Genomic DNA, 18,214 nt, shown 5'->3' with positions numbered 1-18,214 from the left:
AGACCCTGGCTACAACCTACATAAAACGGATTTAAACGATTCGAGTCACAGGGATGAAGCAAAATCCCCAGCACTACTGTGAAAAGCCCATACGCGTGTAAACTAGAGCAGAGCGACGTAATGTCCCTTTAAGCGCAGACGGAGAGTGGAACATCTGCGTCTCCTCCTCTGTGACATCGCTCAGAGGAGCGTCCTATGGACGGCCTGACTCCGCCCACCAGTCAGGAAGATACAGAGCTCTCTGATCGTAAGTGGCCGTGTAGAGCGAGAGCTGATACAGACGTTTGTGTTATTAGTCCCTGTTCAAGAGAATCAACATGACTGGCGCTTGAACGGAATGTCAGATTAGCTTTCATTCGGACGCAATCGTCATTCCTAGTTGGCTGTCGCGCGCACAACTGGGCGATAGCGCAATTTCCAGACTTCTAGTAACCATATTTTATTAGATTCCCAATCAGGCTTTTCTTTGTAAGACAGTTTACACATACTGAAACAAAGTGGATTTAACAGTGGCTACGTGGTTTACCCGCACTCCAAGATGCTTCTGGTCTCCCAGCGGCTAGACTCACCTCGCATGGACCCATTAGTGAGTTTATGAGTTTCATATTATTGGATTGCTTTGAATGGTGGCTCGCTCCAATGTTACGATCATTCGGTGTTTACAACTAAACCCCGCTTATGTATTTCACTTTGTCAGTACGCGCACCTCATACACCTCCACACTGGCTTTTACGCAGCAGTTGCTTTTTAAACTGTAACACTCCTACTGTTATGCTTTAGCTCCACAGTGAAGTTTGGAAACTTGAGCGGAGAAATCCCAGGGTTTTGTGTGTGTTAGATAAGGCAGACAGAGATTAGATGACAAGCTTGAAGACTGCATCAAAGATTAACTGGCGCTGTCCCACGCATTTACACACACATTCCGAGGAAGTTCCATTTACTATATTGATTTTGCTAGGATTTTTTTTTTACTGAATTATGAAGTAGTCATTTTGACTAGCCATATGACAAGTAAGACGGCTATTTCAACATGACTGGTAGCAGTTGAGCTAGATAGGAGATAAAGTACTAGTATCTTATAAAGATGCAATGTAAACTAATAACCATCAGTCTCGAATCCCTGTAGAATTCAGTGATAAATGTACAGTTTGTTACTATTAGTAATAGAGTGGTTATTTGTCACTGCTGGGATAGTGACTAGTAGCAGAGGAAGTGCTGGTGACTAATTGAATAGATTATATTCACTACTGGAATAAGTAGCTGATGAATATAAGTGTGATTTCTTGCAATTATGAAAAAAATGTGCTAGTAACATGAATAATAAATGCTAGTTATTTAAAAGCCTTGCCATTACACTCACAGTCTGCGATGACAAACTCTGATTCAGAGAGAATAGCAGGTTGAAAGAGACTGGAGATCCTATCAGCGCAGTCATTTAAACCGGTAGCATGGATTGCTTCATCGATGCATGTAACGCAACTTGACGATTGATAAAACCTTTGTTTTCATACATACGGCTGAAGGCAATGTAGAGTCAGAGAGGTAAAACCCCACACTGTTAAAGCAGCATGTGGTCTGCTTGTTGGAATGAAATGGCATTTATCAGACACTCAGCGGGGCTGCGCTCGCTAACAAAAGACTGAAAACTGGGGACTTGGACGGGAGCGCGGCTCTGGGGCTGCGGGCGCTGTGTAAATCATCTCGCAATGAACGATAATGTGAGTTTTCACTGTCGGAATTGCGGCTGCGTTTAAGCCTAGTGTTTAACAGTTAATGTGGATTGCTGAGAGATAAGAGAGACAGACGGTGGCTGAAATGCGGGACAGGACTGTCAGTGTGTCCAGGATTAAACCGAGCTATAGCACAATACGTAATGGGATTATAAAGGTGGCGGAGGGCTCGTTCACTATCAGAATAAGAAAGACTAGAGTGCTTCTTGCATCACTGATTTTCATATAAGCAAGCGGAGAGTGTCTATGTGTCTGTCTGTTTTAGAGCACGCTTGAGATCCCATGTTATTCAGTTTCTTGTAGATCAATAAACTGAAGGGGAACGTTCAATGACGAGCCTTATTTACGCACTGCCCCCTTCGCCTTCGCTTTGTCATGGATTTGCCCAAACACATTTCCGAAAGCTATTATTGTATTTCCACAGATACAGCATGTTTACCCCCAATGGACAGTCCCATATTCTCAGTATTCATAAGTTTCCCTTTAGTTCAAGAGGGAGTTTCCTCGGATCGTTTTCTGTAACATTTGACGAGCAGTAACAGATGAGACTAGTGAGGGATAAGAATAAAGCAAGACGTGCCTTTGTCACAAGGAATAAAATCGCTTATGATTGTGAACTACAATGCAATTGTGGATTACACAAGGCGTATATCAATCATTTTCGAGAGACTGTTTGTTGACATGACGGTCACTCGTGTATTATTAATATTCATTTTAGCGGGTCCCGCCCTCCAACCCCCTTTGACCTCTTTAACACAGGTTAAGGGTTTCGATCTTTTGAAGTAGGTCATTAAGAACAGGCAGCTCAGTAAATGAATGTTATTTTAGGCAAGCCAGAGGCGTAATAAAAGTATTATCGTATTAAGTTTATTTTTCTAATTCGCATGTATTATATATGTTCAACGACAATTATATTTATGTCAATAAATAAATAATTTACAATTCTGAGTTCCTCCTGTGTTGAGCGTGTTGTTTCTCTGAAATCCAGTATCACAGTTGTAGATTTCCCGCACCGGATCTTTCTGCTCCACTCGATTTGAACTGATCTGTGGCCAAATGAGTCAGTGCGCTTTGAAGCTGCTGTTGACGGATGAATAAAAGGGCCGAAGTGGAATGCGCGCGCTAGTCTTCAGATCTCGTGCACGCACAGAGCGGTTCACTGTAATGCGAGCAGCGCTCGTGAATACACTTGGATCTCACCTCAAAGTTAGGTGAAAGTTTAAAACAACACATCCAACTTTTATCTTACCGACGTTTCTAGGATGAGATCACTGAGTCAGGGCTTGTGCGAAGGAATTTAACTCTGAGGCTTTTTTTTTTCTTTGTAGAGAGACGGTGTTTGCGAGTTCAAAAGCGGTCTTCAAAGAGAGAGACTCAGCACACCCTCATACCGCAAACAATCGCTCTGTCATTTTCCCGCGCTAACTAAGAATCGTTTTCAGTGCATCACCTTGAGTGACTCGCTGTTCCTTCGTGAGGAGACAAGGATGAAATTGTGCTGATTTGCAAGAGGAGCCATATGGTGGATCGAGGAGAAAGATAAGGATGGGTGGGAGGGAGAGATGAAGATAGCAGGGTGTTGAAGTGATTCCGATATAGACAAAGAAAAAGAGAGAAAGGTTGGGCTGGCCCAGGCCAGATGTTTTGTTGTGGTGGGTGATGGACATTTCTTTCTCAATGTCATGAGTGTTTATGCTCAGGATGAGCATGAAGTTAGTAATAAGTCATAAAATTGCATTAATTGCGTGATTCCAACCAGGTCTTGTCAGAAAATCTAACTATTTTATGAGGTGGTGAATTTATGAATGCGTATGATGTGATTTGTACGGCAACATAGTTTTTAGGAAAAATGTAAGCATAGTGACCCCTAAAGTGAAACCATGAAATGTCTACCTGATCTCATGACAAAAAATGTACCTGTGAGAAATTTTTCACAAGATGCGAAATACGTACTAGTACATATCACTGCAGTTTCAGAAGTTAGCACTAGAGGCGGTAAAACAGAGAGCACTTCGTAATCGTTGTCATACACAGTTATGATTACAGCTCCATATGCTTCGCTTTCCGGACGTAACACACTTGCTCGGTGGCACAGCCAGCATGGAACTGGACACCAAAGCATTTTTTCCCAAGGCTAGCGTATTTTTTCAATTGTTCTCAATGGCAGCGCCGCATTTTACTATGACTGAACAACAATGGAAAATTTAATATTGCTTGTCTCTGAGTATTTATGTCTTTACCAGATGGAATTGCCGGACTACCATATTATTCCTATGGAATCGTTGATTTGAAAGATGAGAGATCGAAAAGCTAAAAGGGCATGCTTGCGATCACGTTATTATGTCACATTCGCTTTTGTTCATACTATCGGGTAGGTTTAGGTGTAGTGCAGATGGGATGTTATTTTAAAACATCACGGAGCATTAGAGTTATAGCGCCACTCAATGGACATTGCAAGTCAGAACTGTGGTAACATACAAAACCAACGTCACACAAAACATACCATATGTGTGTTCATCTGTTCCAGGGACAAAAATCAAATGCTCTTTTAGTGCCACTCAGTGGATATTTCACATCGAATATGTCACGAAACGTACATGGCGGTATGTATTTGACGTCTTGCGAAAACCCCAGCTACATTTTCATCATGAGATCAAGTTGGAAAATGAATAAATGAGATTGTATGAATTCTTAGAAATTAGCCACTAATTAGCCAAATTGTAAAACTGTTACGGATTGCCACGAGAATGTGTTTGTGATTCTTTTTCTAAGCTTCAAAGCATCTGATCAAAATCCAGTAGCATTTTCTTTCGTGATACATCTAGCCACTATGGATGCACACATACTTTGTGGTCTATAAGTGCACAACTTTTCATAAGTGCATCCATATCTAATCAATCATAGTTTCCACATTAGTCATAAATAAAACGACGAACATCTTTTCAGACGTATTCTGAGGAGCCCTGACAGTTCCAAAGCAGTTCTTTGGTACTGACTCTTTTCAAAGAAAGGGAACTGAGAAAACGAAAGGGTGAACGAGAGGAAAAACGCATGGGCCGTCGGCCCGTGGAGGGAAACCCTCATGTGTTTCTGCTATCGCTCTGACTTCCTGATGTAACGTCAGTTGGCCAGAAGGACAGAGAGAGCAAACTAAGGTGAGGAACGGAGAGAAAAACTGCGTTACTGTGATCAGGCAAGACCTCACCAGGAAATAACAGTGTTGCCTAGGGATGAAAAACAAACAGGAGCCCGGACAGAATATTGGGTTGAGTAATTTCTTTTCCTGTCTCCAACACTTTGCACAAAAACTCAGTCAGAGGTACTAGACTGGAGAACACTCACCACAGAGCTTTGCCAGCTTTAAGTGACTCTCACCGGAAACCCCTGCGTCTCTCTGAATCACGGAAGAAAGTTTACAAGCACCTGATTTTTGTCAGAAGTGAAAGTGAAATCAGTGGCGCAGCAGTGAATGAGAAAATGAAGTCTAAATGCACAAACCCAAATTATTGAATGAACCAGAAAAGCGGAGCTTAGCAACGAGGAAACATATGCTGCCTCTGGAGAAAACCTCAGAGGACGTGAGGGCTACATAGATAGAGACTGCTTACTTTACCTCTGACAATCAACTACTGTAAAGCCCCCTGTGAACTCGGCATCTGTTATGTCTCAAGAGCCCAAAGGAACATCATTCATTTGAAGCATCATTTTAGCTGCATCAGCAACTAAAATGCTTTAAAAAGTTGCTTACTCTCCACACACCGATTTGGGAACAACCGCAGCCAAGTTTCTGTTTCTGTGCAGATATGTGGGAAATTTATGACTGGTTCTAAGCCTCTGAGTGGAGTTGTTCTTCTTTCTCTAGATATTGCTTATACACTGACGCTGAATTAGGCTAAAATGTTTTAAATATTAAAAATGAAGGGTTTCCAAATTCAGTTCTTGCGCTAGTTGTGCTAGTACTTGACACTGGGAAGAGGGGCCATTTGAGATCAGAGATTGATGTTAGGATGTACACTGTACCATACCCTAAAAACAACAAGAACAACATCTGAAATCAGATGAAATTGCTGGTCTCTCAGTCTGGTTTTAGTTTGGTTTAGAACAGAAATGTTTAGATGGGAGTCCAGCTAAGCACCAGTTTAAAACCAGATAAGAATAGCATACCATTTTAGGTTGGTACAAATGTTTTGTTTTTCAGCATTGTGCAGCTAATTGGGTTTCATCATTGCTTTAAGTTCTGTAGTGTTTAGTCTGTACAGCACACAACACATTCTCCAGAGTGAAGGATTTAAATGAAAAAGGGAAGATTGCATGTGAAAAAAAAAAAGTCAGGGGGAAAAAGCGAAGCAAAACAAAACAATGAGAAATGGAAATCTCCACGTACCCACTCAATGACATCATGCCTACAAATTTGCTCGGACACAGTGTGTTCTGATTATTCGTTTTGCTCTGGGGAAACAGTGCAGTTGCTGTGGTTAAGTAGCTGTTTTGGTGTTTGTGTATGTGTTTAGCGTTCTGTTTTGTCTCATTTGCATGATTAATTCAACAGTTTACATGTAGAAGATCATTCAAGATCATCTGAGTCCCTCTCCTCTCTTCTCATTATTGGACCGTGTTGCAACACTGTCTGTCTATAGTCTCACCGCACGGAATACAGGTCTTTGTTCGGCACCAGCAGTGGCTTCCCGCTTGCATCATCATTACACGCTCAGACTGTAATGAACCTGTGGCTCCTTTTGGAGAACGTAGGCATGTGCTGAGGGTAGATGAGATACAGTTTGTTTTACCTTCCAATATAACCCCTATAAGTCGCTAGCAGTGATGAAATTAACTGCAACCGGTCTTTGATCAGACAGACATAAAGTGAGAATATCGAACAGTCCAGAAAGCATTCCCAGAACATCATCGCAAAAAGCGTGTGCGTGGTTATAAGGCAATGAGAGGGTGATTGAATAACTGACTTACAGAGCAGCCTCAGATTTTTGTATTGTATTTGAGTACTGCTTAGCACTTGATCAGTTAGCCAATAATCGATTAGCCAGAAGGTTTCAATTCTGTGCTGATCTGTTCTTATAGCGATGTGAACAACTATCCCTTTACTGGTATTGGTATAAACTATCCCTTTATACCAATTTTTAAAAATTCCAGACAGCCAATATCACATAGTGTGCATTGGGCTTAAGGGGACAGTTCACCCAAAAAACAAAAATTCTGTCTTTAATTTCTAGGGCTGCCCCTAATAGTTGACTAACCATTAATCGACGAGAAGAGGCTTGATTGATCAAAATGTTATTAGTCACTTAGTCGCAAAAAAAAAATTCCACATGGAGTGGAGAAGCCATGCAGTCTGTGACGGACAGATTGTTAACGGCTGGTCTGTGAGTTAATACAGTACATCGGGCAGGACATCCATACGCTCACCTACCATTCATCGACCTAAAATATGGCTTTTAATGTGAAAGACGTATGTAGCAACTTTACATGGCAGCTTAATCTAGTGCTAAACTAGAAAAATGTGCGCTATTGAAGTGTCTGTGCAGAGGGTGGAATCTGAATAGTAGCGCGCTCACTGCATGACAGATGGAGGTGCCGGTGCGGTCACTTGCTTTTAAAATACTCCATTTTTGGTCATACAGATAAAAGTAATACATCTTTTGAATCTGTAAATCCTCTAAATTTATTTGTGCGAACTCAGAATAACAACGAAACGTTGTACTTTTGTAAAATAAAAAAGCTTTCTGCTGTCTCGGTCTCTGTGAACTTGAGCGCGAAACTTCTAAACACTGTGTATACTTGCCTTAAAGACTTAAAAATATATATAGAGAAAGAGTGAAATGTTTACTTTTAAATGAACCAATTCAAATGGAAAACAATATCCTCAGATTATGTAACCCTTATGAAACATGCATACAGGCACACCACTACTGTGAAGATGAGTTAATTTCTTAATCGAAAACAAAGAAAGCACTAGTTTATCAAAAAATTATTAAAACGTTAATGCAGTCTACTTGCGTTTTTTTCCTGACACGTTCATAATTATTATATCCGCTGGTGCACTGTGGCGAGCTTTTTTACGTGCGTTTGAGTGCTTATTAGGCTATGTAGGCAATTAAAGACTCATTATTATGATTTATATTGTTTATTAATAAACATGCGAGTAATAGTCAACTAATGCTTAAAACTAACGACTATTGGTCGACCAGAAAAATCTTTAATCGAGGGCAGCCCTATTTATTACTCACCCTCATGTCATTCCAAACCTGTAAGACCTTCGTTCATCTTCAGAACACTAACTAAGATCAAGAAGTTTTAATGAAATCCGAGAGCTTTTTTGACCCTGCATAGACAGCAATGCAACTACCACGTTCAAGGCCCACAAAGGTAGTAAGGACATCATTAAAATAGTCAAAGGCACTCTTGTGAACGCGCGTCGAAGACTGACACAGAAGAGAAGAAATTATTGAATAAAGTCATTATTTGTGTTTTCTTCGTGCACAAAAAGTATTCTTGCTGCTTCTTAAAATTAAGGTTGAACCACTGATGTCACATGGACTATTTTAATAATGTCGTTATTACCTTTCTAAGCCTTGAACATGTCAGTTGCATTGCTGTCTAAGCAAGGTCAGAAAGCTCTCAGATTTCATCAAAAATATCTTAATTTGTGTTCTGAAGATGAATGAAGGTCTTATGGGTTCGGAATGACATGAGGTTGAGTAATTAATAACAGAATTTTCATTTTTGGGTGAACTATCCCTTTAAGTCAACATGACACTACAAACAATTTGTGTTACCTGACGTAATAAGACGTATTTCTGAGTTTACAGTGAGACGAATGCAGTAATTTAAGTGTTCTGAGGAGTTGAAATGTTCAAGGGTTCAGTATTGTCATCTAAAAAGAAAGACCACAAACGTGTAAAGAATGTAAACAGGGTCAGTTTTGATTTAATGTTGACTTTTAGAGAAATGTAACACTTGAACAACCTCAACGGGTGTTCTTCCAAGAGTGCAGCTGAACACAGATGCGACTGAAGATTAATCAGTACCGCAACCCGCTCGAGACTTCAAAGAACCCATGTTGCAACAAAAGAACAAGTAAATGTTTCTCGTTTGAACGTGTCACTACGATACACCATGATGTATGCTCCTGCAAAACAGCGATCATGCCCACTAGAACGCACACGCATGTGAACGGCCGCGCTTTCATCTGCGGTCCAAAGTAAAAATACCCAGAATTCCTGGCACTTCGTAATGCACTCATTCCCAGAAGCAGTTGTCGTAGTAACCTTGGCAGCTTTTCACAAGTGCGATCTTTTTCTTACTTCTTTCTAAGGGATACAAATGGAATAGGGTGTAAATTATTAATTAGTGGAGATGGTAGGGGAAGGATTTTATTTATTCATACACAAAGACATTTTTATCTATGTGTGTACTGAAAGAAACAAAGTAATATATGTGGAATTAAAATGATCTATGACCGGGCGCATAGGTGATTGCGGTAACGATCTATCTGGTAATGCTGTTGAATTAGTATTATGGGCTGTCTTCTGCATTGTTTCGTTGTTGTCTTGTGTGCGAGTGGTATTCTAGGTCACTCCCTCCTCCTCCCTCCTCCCTTGTGTCATCCATTAACAGAGCCTCTGTGTGTGTATATGTGCATATGTGTGTCTACCTTTGATCACAAGTGTGTGCTTGCCACTTTCATGTACTTTCTTTGCCGTCAAGATAGATAGACACCTATTTTTCTAGGTTTTTTCATTGTTCCTCTAATGTTCATCAAATACACCCACATATATTTTCCTTTTCTTTTCATTGCCTTCCTTTCATTCTTTTATCCATTTTTTTGTCTCCATGTGTGCGTGTAAATGGTGAGGTCAGTGAGAGTGCCACTATGGGAGTAATAGGCCTGTGCTTGAACACAGGTGTCCGTTTGCAAGCCCATAGTAACAGATTGTGACTCATGGTTCATTGAGTAACTTGATCCAGACATAATGTTTTACCATGGTTGGCCTAGTGATTCGGGTTACATACACATACAGGCATCTCCAGCCATCTCCATCCACAGAGCATGGTCTTCTTGACCCCGGTGACCCCAGCCAGTAGAAGGGTGGGGTCTCCGTAATTGATATAAGTGATTAATAGCTCTCCATCCGTTCTGTTCAATTTAAACATAATTGCCTTTTCATTTTAGTGTCAGCTTGAAGCCTCTCAGAAGGCTAAACTTAATGATAAGGGCCTGTCCTGTCCGTGTCACACCTTTTCATCGCATCTCGGTGTAATTAAGTAAACAGGTGTGATGAGAATGCAGAATAGACTATTAGTGCTTCAGCATATGTAAACGTTTTTTTGTTTTGTGACTGCCATAAGAAGTGTAGCAATGAGACTATAAGATGAAGTAGTAAGTGCAAGATCCAGATGGAATCTGCTGAATTTTGGGGGTGAAATTGCTTCTGAATTATACTACAGTTCAAAAAGTTGAGGTCAGTAAGATTTTTAAGGAAATTAATACTTTTATTCAGTAAGGATTCATTCAATTGATCAGAAGTGACAGTAAAGACATTTATTATTGCTACAAAGATTTCCATTTCAAATAAATGTTGTTCTTTTGAATATTCTATTGATCTAAAAATCCTGAAAAGTTTCAACATTACGTAGTTGTAATAATAAGAAATATATTTACTTATACTTAAACGCCAAATCGGAATATACAGTTGAGGTCAAAAGTTTACATCCCCCTTTCCTAATCTGCAAAATGTTAGAGAGGGATCATACAAAATGCATGCTATTGTTTATTTAGTACTGACATAAAAAGGAAAGAAGGAAAACCATGCACTGTGTTCAAATAACCAAAGAATATGTGGGACCTGAAGGATTTTTCTGAAGAACAGCAGGCAGTTTAACTGTTCAGGACAAACAAGAGACTCATGAACAACTATCAGTAAACAAAAAAACACAGCTGTGGATCATTCTGGTAAGAACACAGTATTAAGAATCAAGGGGATGTAAACTTTTGACCTCAACTGTATGCAAAAATTTCTGAAGGATCATGAGACACTGAAGACTGGAGTAATGGCTGCTAAAAATTCAGCTTTTCAATCAGTGGAATAAATTACATTGTAAATAAAATAAAACCGTTATTTTAAATCGCAAAAATTAATTATGGACCCAAACCTTTTGAAATGCAATGTATGTTAAATAGATTTTAAAATAGATTTTAAAAATGAAAACGTTATCACAGAAATCGGGGAAGAACATTAGCCTTATGAAGTGTGCGAACAGTCCACATTATAATCACAGAAAATATATTTTTTCTAAGTTCTAATATAAACTATTTAAAAGAACACACACATTGAGATTGAAATAAAATTTTGTGAATGATAGCATTCTTGTGGAAATCTGTAAAAATGTGATTGTTGTTTCAAGAAACCAAACAAGAATACAGACAAGACAATTAACTTGGAGCCAGATTATACTTACACTATTTGATTGAATTGGCTACAAATGTGCCTAGACAATCCTAGATAAAGAATGCACTGTCATTGGAAATCCTAGATATAGACAGCAAGAGCAATTGTAGATGAACTGTTTATTGTTTAAGTCATTTATGTTTGAGAACACATCACTGTCTCTGTGGTTCTTGTGTGAGTAAGTGTGTGTGTGTGTGTGTGTGTGTGTGTTTTTCCTCCACTGTTTAGTTATTTTTAGAGAACATGGGAACTGAGAGCGTGAGATGCTCATTTTGGTGGAGGGGCAAGCTCGTGTCGCACTGTGATTGCATGCCAGCGACAGAGTCTCTGACAGGAAAGTCAGAGCGAGGCAGAGAAAGAAAGAGTGCGTGTGTGAGAATGGGAGAGATAATGAATCATTCACTACAAAAGCCATTTAAAAATCAGTCATACTTGTCTGACTCTCTTCCCTCTTCTGCATCCTTCAGCCATTGCCAGAATATTAAAACATTTGTTTCCAGAAGCAAACTGAGAATTCCTGCTTGGGCTGGTAAAATGACTGCAAATCTGATTGCGTGTGTAGAAGTGTCTGTATATACTGCAGGTGGCGGTTAGAGGGGTTTTATAAGTATCTTAACCTCTTGTCCCATGAGCCCTACAAACAGATGATGATGTAACTGAGAGCCGGGTCATTAGGTAAAGCTGGGTTTGCCAAAGCTCTGGTGTGGATTTCCACAGCACCAGACATGCGTAACTCTTAATACACTCGTTAGCCAAAGGAGTTCATCAGTGTAGACAGTCCAAATAAACGCCTAGCAATTCACCTTTTGATTGAAGGGGTCAGACTGTTATGAATAGAGGACAGTAATTCAGTCATGCCCCCCCCCCCCCCCCAACAACCCCAACCCCCCCACCTTTATTTTTCCATCCCTTACTTCATCTCATTTTATCATGCACACCCTAAAGTATTTTTGAAGGGGTTGCTCTAATGGCTTCAATCACTGTTTGGCCCAGATTTCCTAAACCCCGGAGAGCTCTGAGATGAATTAAATCGCTAAAGACCCTGCCGAAACCACAAAATAGGGCGAGACATCAAAGTGGAGGATTTCTTGTGCGTTTGTTATCACGCTCACTTCAGAAATTAGTGTATCTAAAAGTCTGTTGGTGATGTTTTGCAAGTTTTTAGGAATGAGGCATCACTCGGTTTTATCTGCTATCAATTTGACGTGTTGCTCATAAAGAGTTTATCATTTGCCTTACGGTAAACAATTCCCATAATTTGTGTCAAAACGCTGCGTACGAAGAACCCGGGAAGACGACCGCAGACGAGTTTCACTTCAGCTACTTAGCTGTCAAATGTAAGATCAATATCTGTCTTGATACAGGTGAAATTTCCTCGTTCGAAACGAAAAGCTTATCTTGCACTTATCTCCTCAGAGTCGGCTTTATTCTCCGCGTGTAATTGGCTTTGAGTCGAGCCATATCCGCGCTAACAGCGTGTCTGAGAAAACGCGCCGCTGGAACGCGAGGCGACGCTCTCTGAAGTGGCGTAGCGGCTGTCTCGCGGTGCGTTTCAGTGTGCCGCGCGGGGTTGTTTGCTGTTGCGACAGAGCTGTGGGTGGAAAGGAGGAACATATTTCTACCTCGCTCAGAGGTCCAAAACAAACAGCGCTATGAAGACTGGAGCTACTCTCCGTTAGGACCAAAATTCCACAGCTACCACGCAGCCAGGGAATCTTATTACTCTCTTTCTCTCTCTCTCTCCGTCTCACTGAGATTTAAATATTTTTTCCAAGGGGCTTTGAGGGGATTCTGCGGCCAACATCAACAGCTGTGCACCTTGTTCTGGTGCAATAGCAATAGATATTGTAGTATCTGTTCAATAGGCACAACGCTAATAGTCGTCGGTCAGTGAAAGGACAGCATGGGGAAAGAATGATGGGGAGGGGGAAGGTGGTAAATAATATTAGCTCTGTAAAGCTCCCACTACATCTGCTTGACAGGACATCCACTAATCCTAACTAAACAGCTGTCTGAACTGAGGTGACATAGGGATGGGAGCCTTATTGACAGCTTTTTTCCAGAGGCTCAGTCAAGGTACGGAAAGATTCTGAAAGAAATTAAGGGATAGAAAGTTTAAGGTGAATGTTCGAGTAGAAAGTCAGGTCTGTGCTGTCTACCACAACTTGAATAGGCATGATAAACACGTGTTTAAAGGGATAGTTCATCCAAAAATGAAAATTCTGTCATTTATTTCTGACCCTTATGGTGTTCCAAATCCATAAGACCACAAATTAAGACATTTTTGATGAAATCCGAGAGCTCTCTGATCCTCCATAGACAGCAAGGGAACTACCACGTTCCAGGCCCAGAAAGGTACCAAGAACATCGATAAAATAGTTCATGTGACATCAGTGGTTCAGTCGTAATTCTAATGAAGCTACAAAAATACTTTTTGTGCACAAAGAAAACAAAAATAATGACTTTTTCATCAATTTTTGATACCACTGGGTATCACGACGCATGTATGCTCTTTCCTCTAAATGTAGACAAAACGCGGCGCTCGCATGTTCTACGTTAGCAGCATGTGTTGTTTACATGCGAGGAAACCGCGCGCATGCGTCGTCATGTCACATGGACTATTTTGTCGATGTTCTTGCTACCTTTCTGAGCCCTGAACGTGGCGGTACCCTTGGTGTCAGTGAAGGGTGAGAAAGCTCTTGGATTTCATCAAAAATATCTTAATTTGTGTTCCGAAGACGAACAAAGGTCTTATGGGTTTGGAACAACAGAGCGTGAGTAATTAATGACAGAATTATCATTTTTGGGTGAAGTGATCCTTTAAGTTTGCGTAATTTAGATTAGACTAATATATTTGCTGAATAAATGGACAGACTTTTGGACAGAATATACTGCATATACACTACCGTTCAGAAGTTTGTCTTTTCTGCTCACCAAATCTGTGCTTATTTGATCAGAAATACAGTAAAATATTAATTATTATGTTATTAAAATGTAAAATGACTAAAATGAAGGAATGAACTATGCATTATATATATATATATAATGCATAGTTCATTCCTTCATTTTCAGATTAAATCAGATTATTGAAGGAAATCAAATTTATGAAGGAATGAACTGCTTTATATGCATATATATATATATATATATATATAATGCATAGTTCATTCCTTCATTTTAGTCATATATATACATATATATATATATATACATATAAAGCAGTTCATTCCTTCATAAATTTGATTTCCTTCAATAATCTGATTTGGTGCTCAATTAACATTTATTATGAATGTTGAAAACTGATTCACTGCTTAATATTTTAATGGAAACTCTGATGCACTTTTAAGGATTCTTGATGAATAGAATATTTTCAAAAAAAAAATTTAAATAGAATTCTTTTGTAACATTTTGAATGTCTTTAATGTTTCTTTTAATCAGTTCAATACATCCACAGTTTAAATTTCTTTAAAAACATAATTCTTACTGACCCCTGTATATGTGTGTATGTATGTGTGTATATCTATACCTATCTATCTGTGAAATACAAAGAAATTTCACTGAGCTGAAAACCAATACCCTGCTTTCTAGATACTGGCATCTTCCACTGAAAACCAAATTGGCTGACCACAAATTTGTGTCTACTCAAGGTTGCCAGGTTAGACTTTGGCAAGATTACATAAGCCTGTTTATGATCAGGATTGTTTTACATTGTAGTTAAGTGTTCTGCCACTGGACGAGTCCTCTAATCCACTCTGTTTGGTAATTTCTGCTGAACGTCTTTAAATATTTTCTGCTAATAGTATGTCTTCTAACAGTTTAATCGAGTTTCTTGCCCAAGGCCGTCTGAGAACACAGCTCTAGGACTAGCTTGCTGAGGGTATTTATTTCTCCTCTTCACCATGTCTTGTTAGGTTAGATCTTTCTAGATTTCTCTCTCTCACTCACACTGCTTTCTATTATAACAGCCGGGCTGGGCATTTCTATGCGGCCACATCAGGACCTAATAAATGTGCCATACGCTCATTGATTTCCCAGTGCGTGTTTGTGCAGCTGCTGGTAATGACATCACTTTCTGAGTACATGTGGTTGTGTAGGAGTCAATGAGTGAGACAGCTACATGTGTTGTTCTCTAGCAGGATGTAGATGCCATCTTTGGGCCTTCAACCACCCAGTAAGCAGTAACGGTAGCATCATCTCTCTCCGTCTCTGTTATACAACAAGACTAAATGCCACTCAAGCAACAGAGGCACTTTCCCCCATAATGCTCCCTGTTCTCTGACCTACTGACACAACAAAATATTGGCAGCAGCGCTGTGGCGCGGTCGGTGTGTGCGTTTGTGCTGATACAAAGCATTTTTGTTTTTCGCCATCCCCCTTTAAAGAGTTGCTGGCTGCAGGAATACATTCCTCCTCTTTTTATCTGTCAGAACTCCCCTCCTCCCTCTCTTTACCTCCTCCTTTTCCCCACGATGTTAAATTGTTGTGACACTGTAGCACTTGAGCGTCTGGTGTTAAAATATTCCTTCTTAATGACAAATGAACATGTGGATAGATTCCTCTCCCTGGCAGGTCATTAACATTTGACACATTGGAAGCGGCGCTGATGCCGCGGCGCGGGCACAGTTCTCTCTGCATTGCAATGGGGTGATTGCGACGCTAAGCGCCTCGAGTATTAATGCATTTATTCATTCCATCAAATCCCTCTTCATACAGATTATCAGACCTCTCTTTAACCAAGAAGATGATTTTATTTTATCCCACTAGTTAACAACTGTGTGTGACTGTCTCAAGTATGTTTGAGAGGGTCTTTTGCTCTTGCCTTATTGCTGTGATTTTTCGATGTGTTTCAGGCTTTTAAACATAAATGTCAACCAATCTGTGCTGACAAGTAAGTGCATAGATATTCCAACATATGGAAATAAGGTCATTGTGAGTAGCTATGAGCTTTATCATAAGACATTTTCCAGACATATCAGCCTAGGCGATTAACTGGCCAATATTTTGGCCTAATAATGTCTGCTTGTATATAGATATGAGCATTTTTATCAGCCACTGTGCTATACAGATATTAGCATCAAGATTGTTTAATGAAAGAAACCAATATTGATTGACCACTAATGCTGACATTTTGATATTTGGCCGTTTTGACATTGCTGTTATTGGCATTGGCTTGTTAAAGGAGAAGTCCACTTCCAAAACAAAGACGTACTCACCCCCTTGTCATAGCCTTGTCATCATGTCTTTCTTTCTTCACTCTTAAAGAAATTAGGTTTTTTGAAGAAAACATTTCAGGATTTTTCTCCATATAATGGACTGATATGGTGCCCCGATTTTGAACTTCCAAAATACAGTTTAAATGCGGCTTCAAACGATCCCAAGTGCGGTTGTAAACGATCCCAGCTGAGGAAGAAGGGTCTTATCAGTCCATTATATGGAGAAAAAATGCTGAAATGTTTTCTCAAAAAACATATTTTCTTTACGACTGAAAAAAGAAAGACATGAACATCTTGGATGACAAGGGGGTGAGTACATTATATGTGAATCTTTGTTTTAGAAGTGGACTTATCTTTTAATGGCTATTTTCTATATTCAGATTTTTTGGCGAATTTTTAATAAATATTTTAGCGTATGTGTACATAAACCTATATTCGTCGACCCATAATAGGAACCATCTTTTGATACCTGTTTGACACAAGGATGTTTTAAATGCTGCATGATGAAAGCTCATTCTTTATTGCTGTTTTAATAAGCGTGGGCCTCACACTACATCTGGTGTGAGACATATGTACATCCTGGCTGGCTGCTGTAACGGAAAGAAGTCTTTTGGCAGCTTTTATTAACAAATGTTACTTCCAGTAGACATATGTGGCATAATACGAACATTTAACTTTACCTGCTTTGCTCCCAAACAATGTTTGCACAATTAAAGCAAACTTAAAAATACTTCAAAGTGAATGTCCTTAAATTTTATATCATATAATCAAGTGACGTTTATTTTAAAGTTGGCTATGTTGGAAATGCATGTTATTGATTGTGACAAATTCAATCATGCATGTTTAAATTTTTTATTGTTTTTTGACTTTGTAATGTTTATTCAAAATGTCATTACTCAATATTCTGGTGAAAAAGACCACTTAGACGACTTAAACTCCACAATCAACTGCAAGCTCGCATTCATTGTGCAATGCCAACACAAGTCCAAACAACAACTGATGGATTGAACCAAATCTTCACCTCACTTTATTTTTTTGAGTCACAGTCCATTTCATCATGACTACATTGTGACTTTCATCACACTTTTTGAATTAAATGCCATGGTAAAGGACTTTTGGCGGCAAAAGCTGATGTCACAAAGGCTGACATCATACTATGAGCTAGTAGATCATAGACATAAACATTGCTACAGAAATTAAATAAGCAGGTCTGATGTGTAAGTATTGACTGAAAACTACACTCAGACCTTTATATAGCTGGTCCTTTGACCAGTTTTGTGATGTATTAAAGCGTTTTTTTCCCACACACTCTAATCTGACTATAGAAACCATCAAGAGTGTGTCGTTTTGACCGTATAGGTGAACATCAGTCAATAGTCGACTCTATTTGACTTCTTAGAATACTGTTGGGAGGACAAGGCAGAGGCAGTGCTCTACAAGAGAAATCAAAAGCCTATGTGTCGTACAGGGACCTCCAATCAATAACCAGCTCTTCTCTTGCCCCCTCAAGGACGTTATCTCACACACAAACACGCACACACATACGCAGGGTCTTGGTCTATATGGCGCCGTTTTACGAGTGCTGTAATTGCTGTGACGCGTTTAAGGGAGAGCTACTGAGAGAGAACCATTCATGAGATTTATTAGAAAAGGGGGTCCACCAAACGAGAGAGAGTGAGATGGAAAGGTGGAGGACAGGAGGTAGAAAGAACAGATGACCGCATTCAGTGCAAAGGAAAGAGATAAAGAAAGGAGGGATGGAGCATTAGAGAAAGAGAGAGAGCGGTGGACTCTGTTTGGGTTGGCG

At 39.7% G+C, this 18,214-nt stretch overlaps 1 protein-coding gene across 1 annotated transcript in view; it reads left to right on the top strand.

Annotated features, from left to right (window-relative positions):
• The first annotated feature begins 240 nt into the window (after positions 1-240).
• Positions 241-18,214, top strand: part of si:ch73-211e3.1 (mastermind-like protein 2) — an 85,881-nt gene continuing 67,907 nt past the window's right edge. Inside the window, exon 1 of the mRNA XM_051114091.1 lies at positions 241-586. Coding sequence (XP_050970048.1) covers positions 539-586 — 48 coding nt within the window. The 5' untranslated portion in view covers positions 241-538. The remainder of the gene's footprint in view (positions 587-18,214) is intronic.

Source organism: Labeo rohita, chromosome 7 (genome assembly GCF_022985175.1).
Source record: "Labeo rohita strain BAU-BD-2019 chromosome 7, IGBB_LRoh.1.0, whole genome shotgun sequence".
NCBI classification, from domain to species: Eukaryota; Metazoa; Chordata; class Actinopteri; order Cypriniformes; family Cyprinidae; genus Labeo; species Labeo rohita.
Note: the sequence above shows the minus strand (reverse complement) of the source record. Positions and strands in the feature narration are given on the sequence as shown.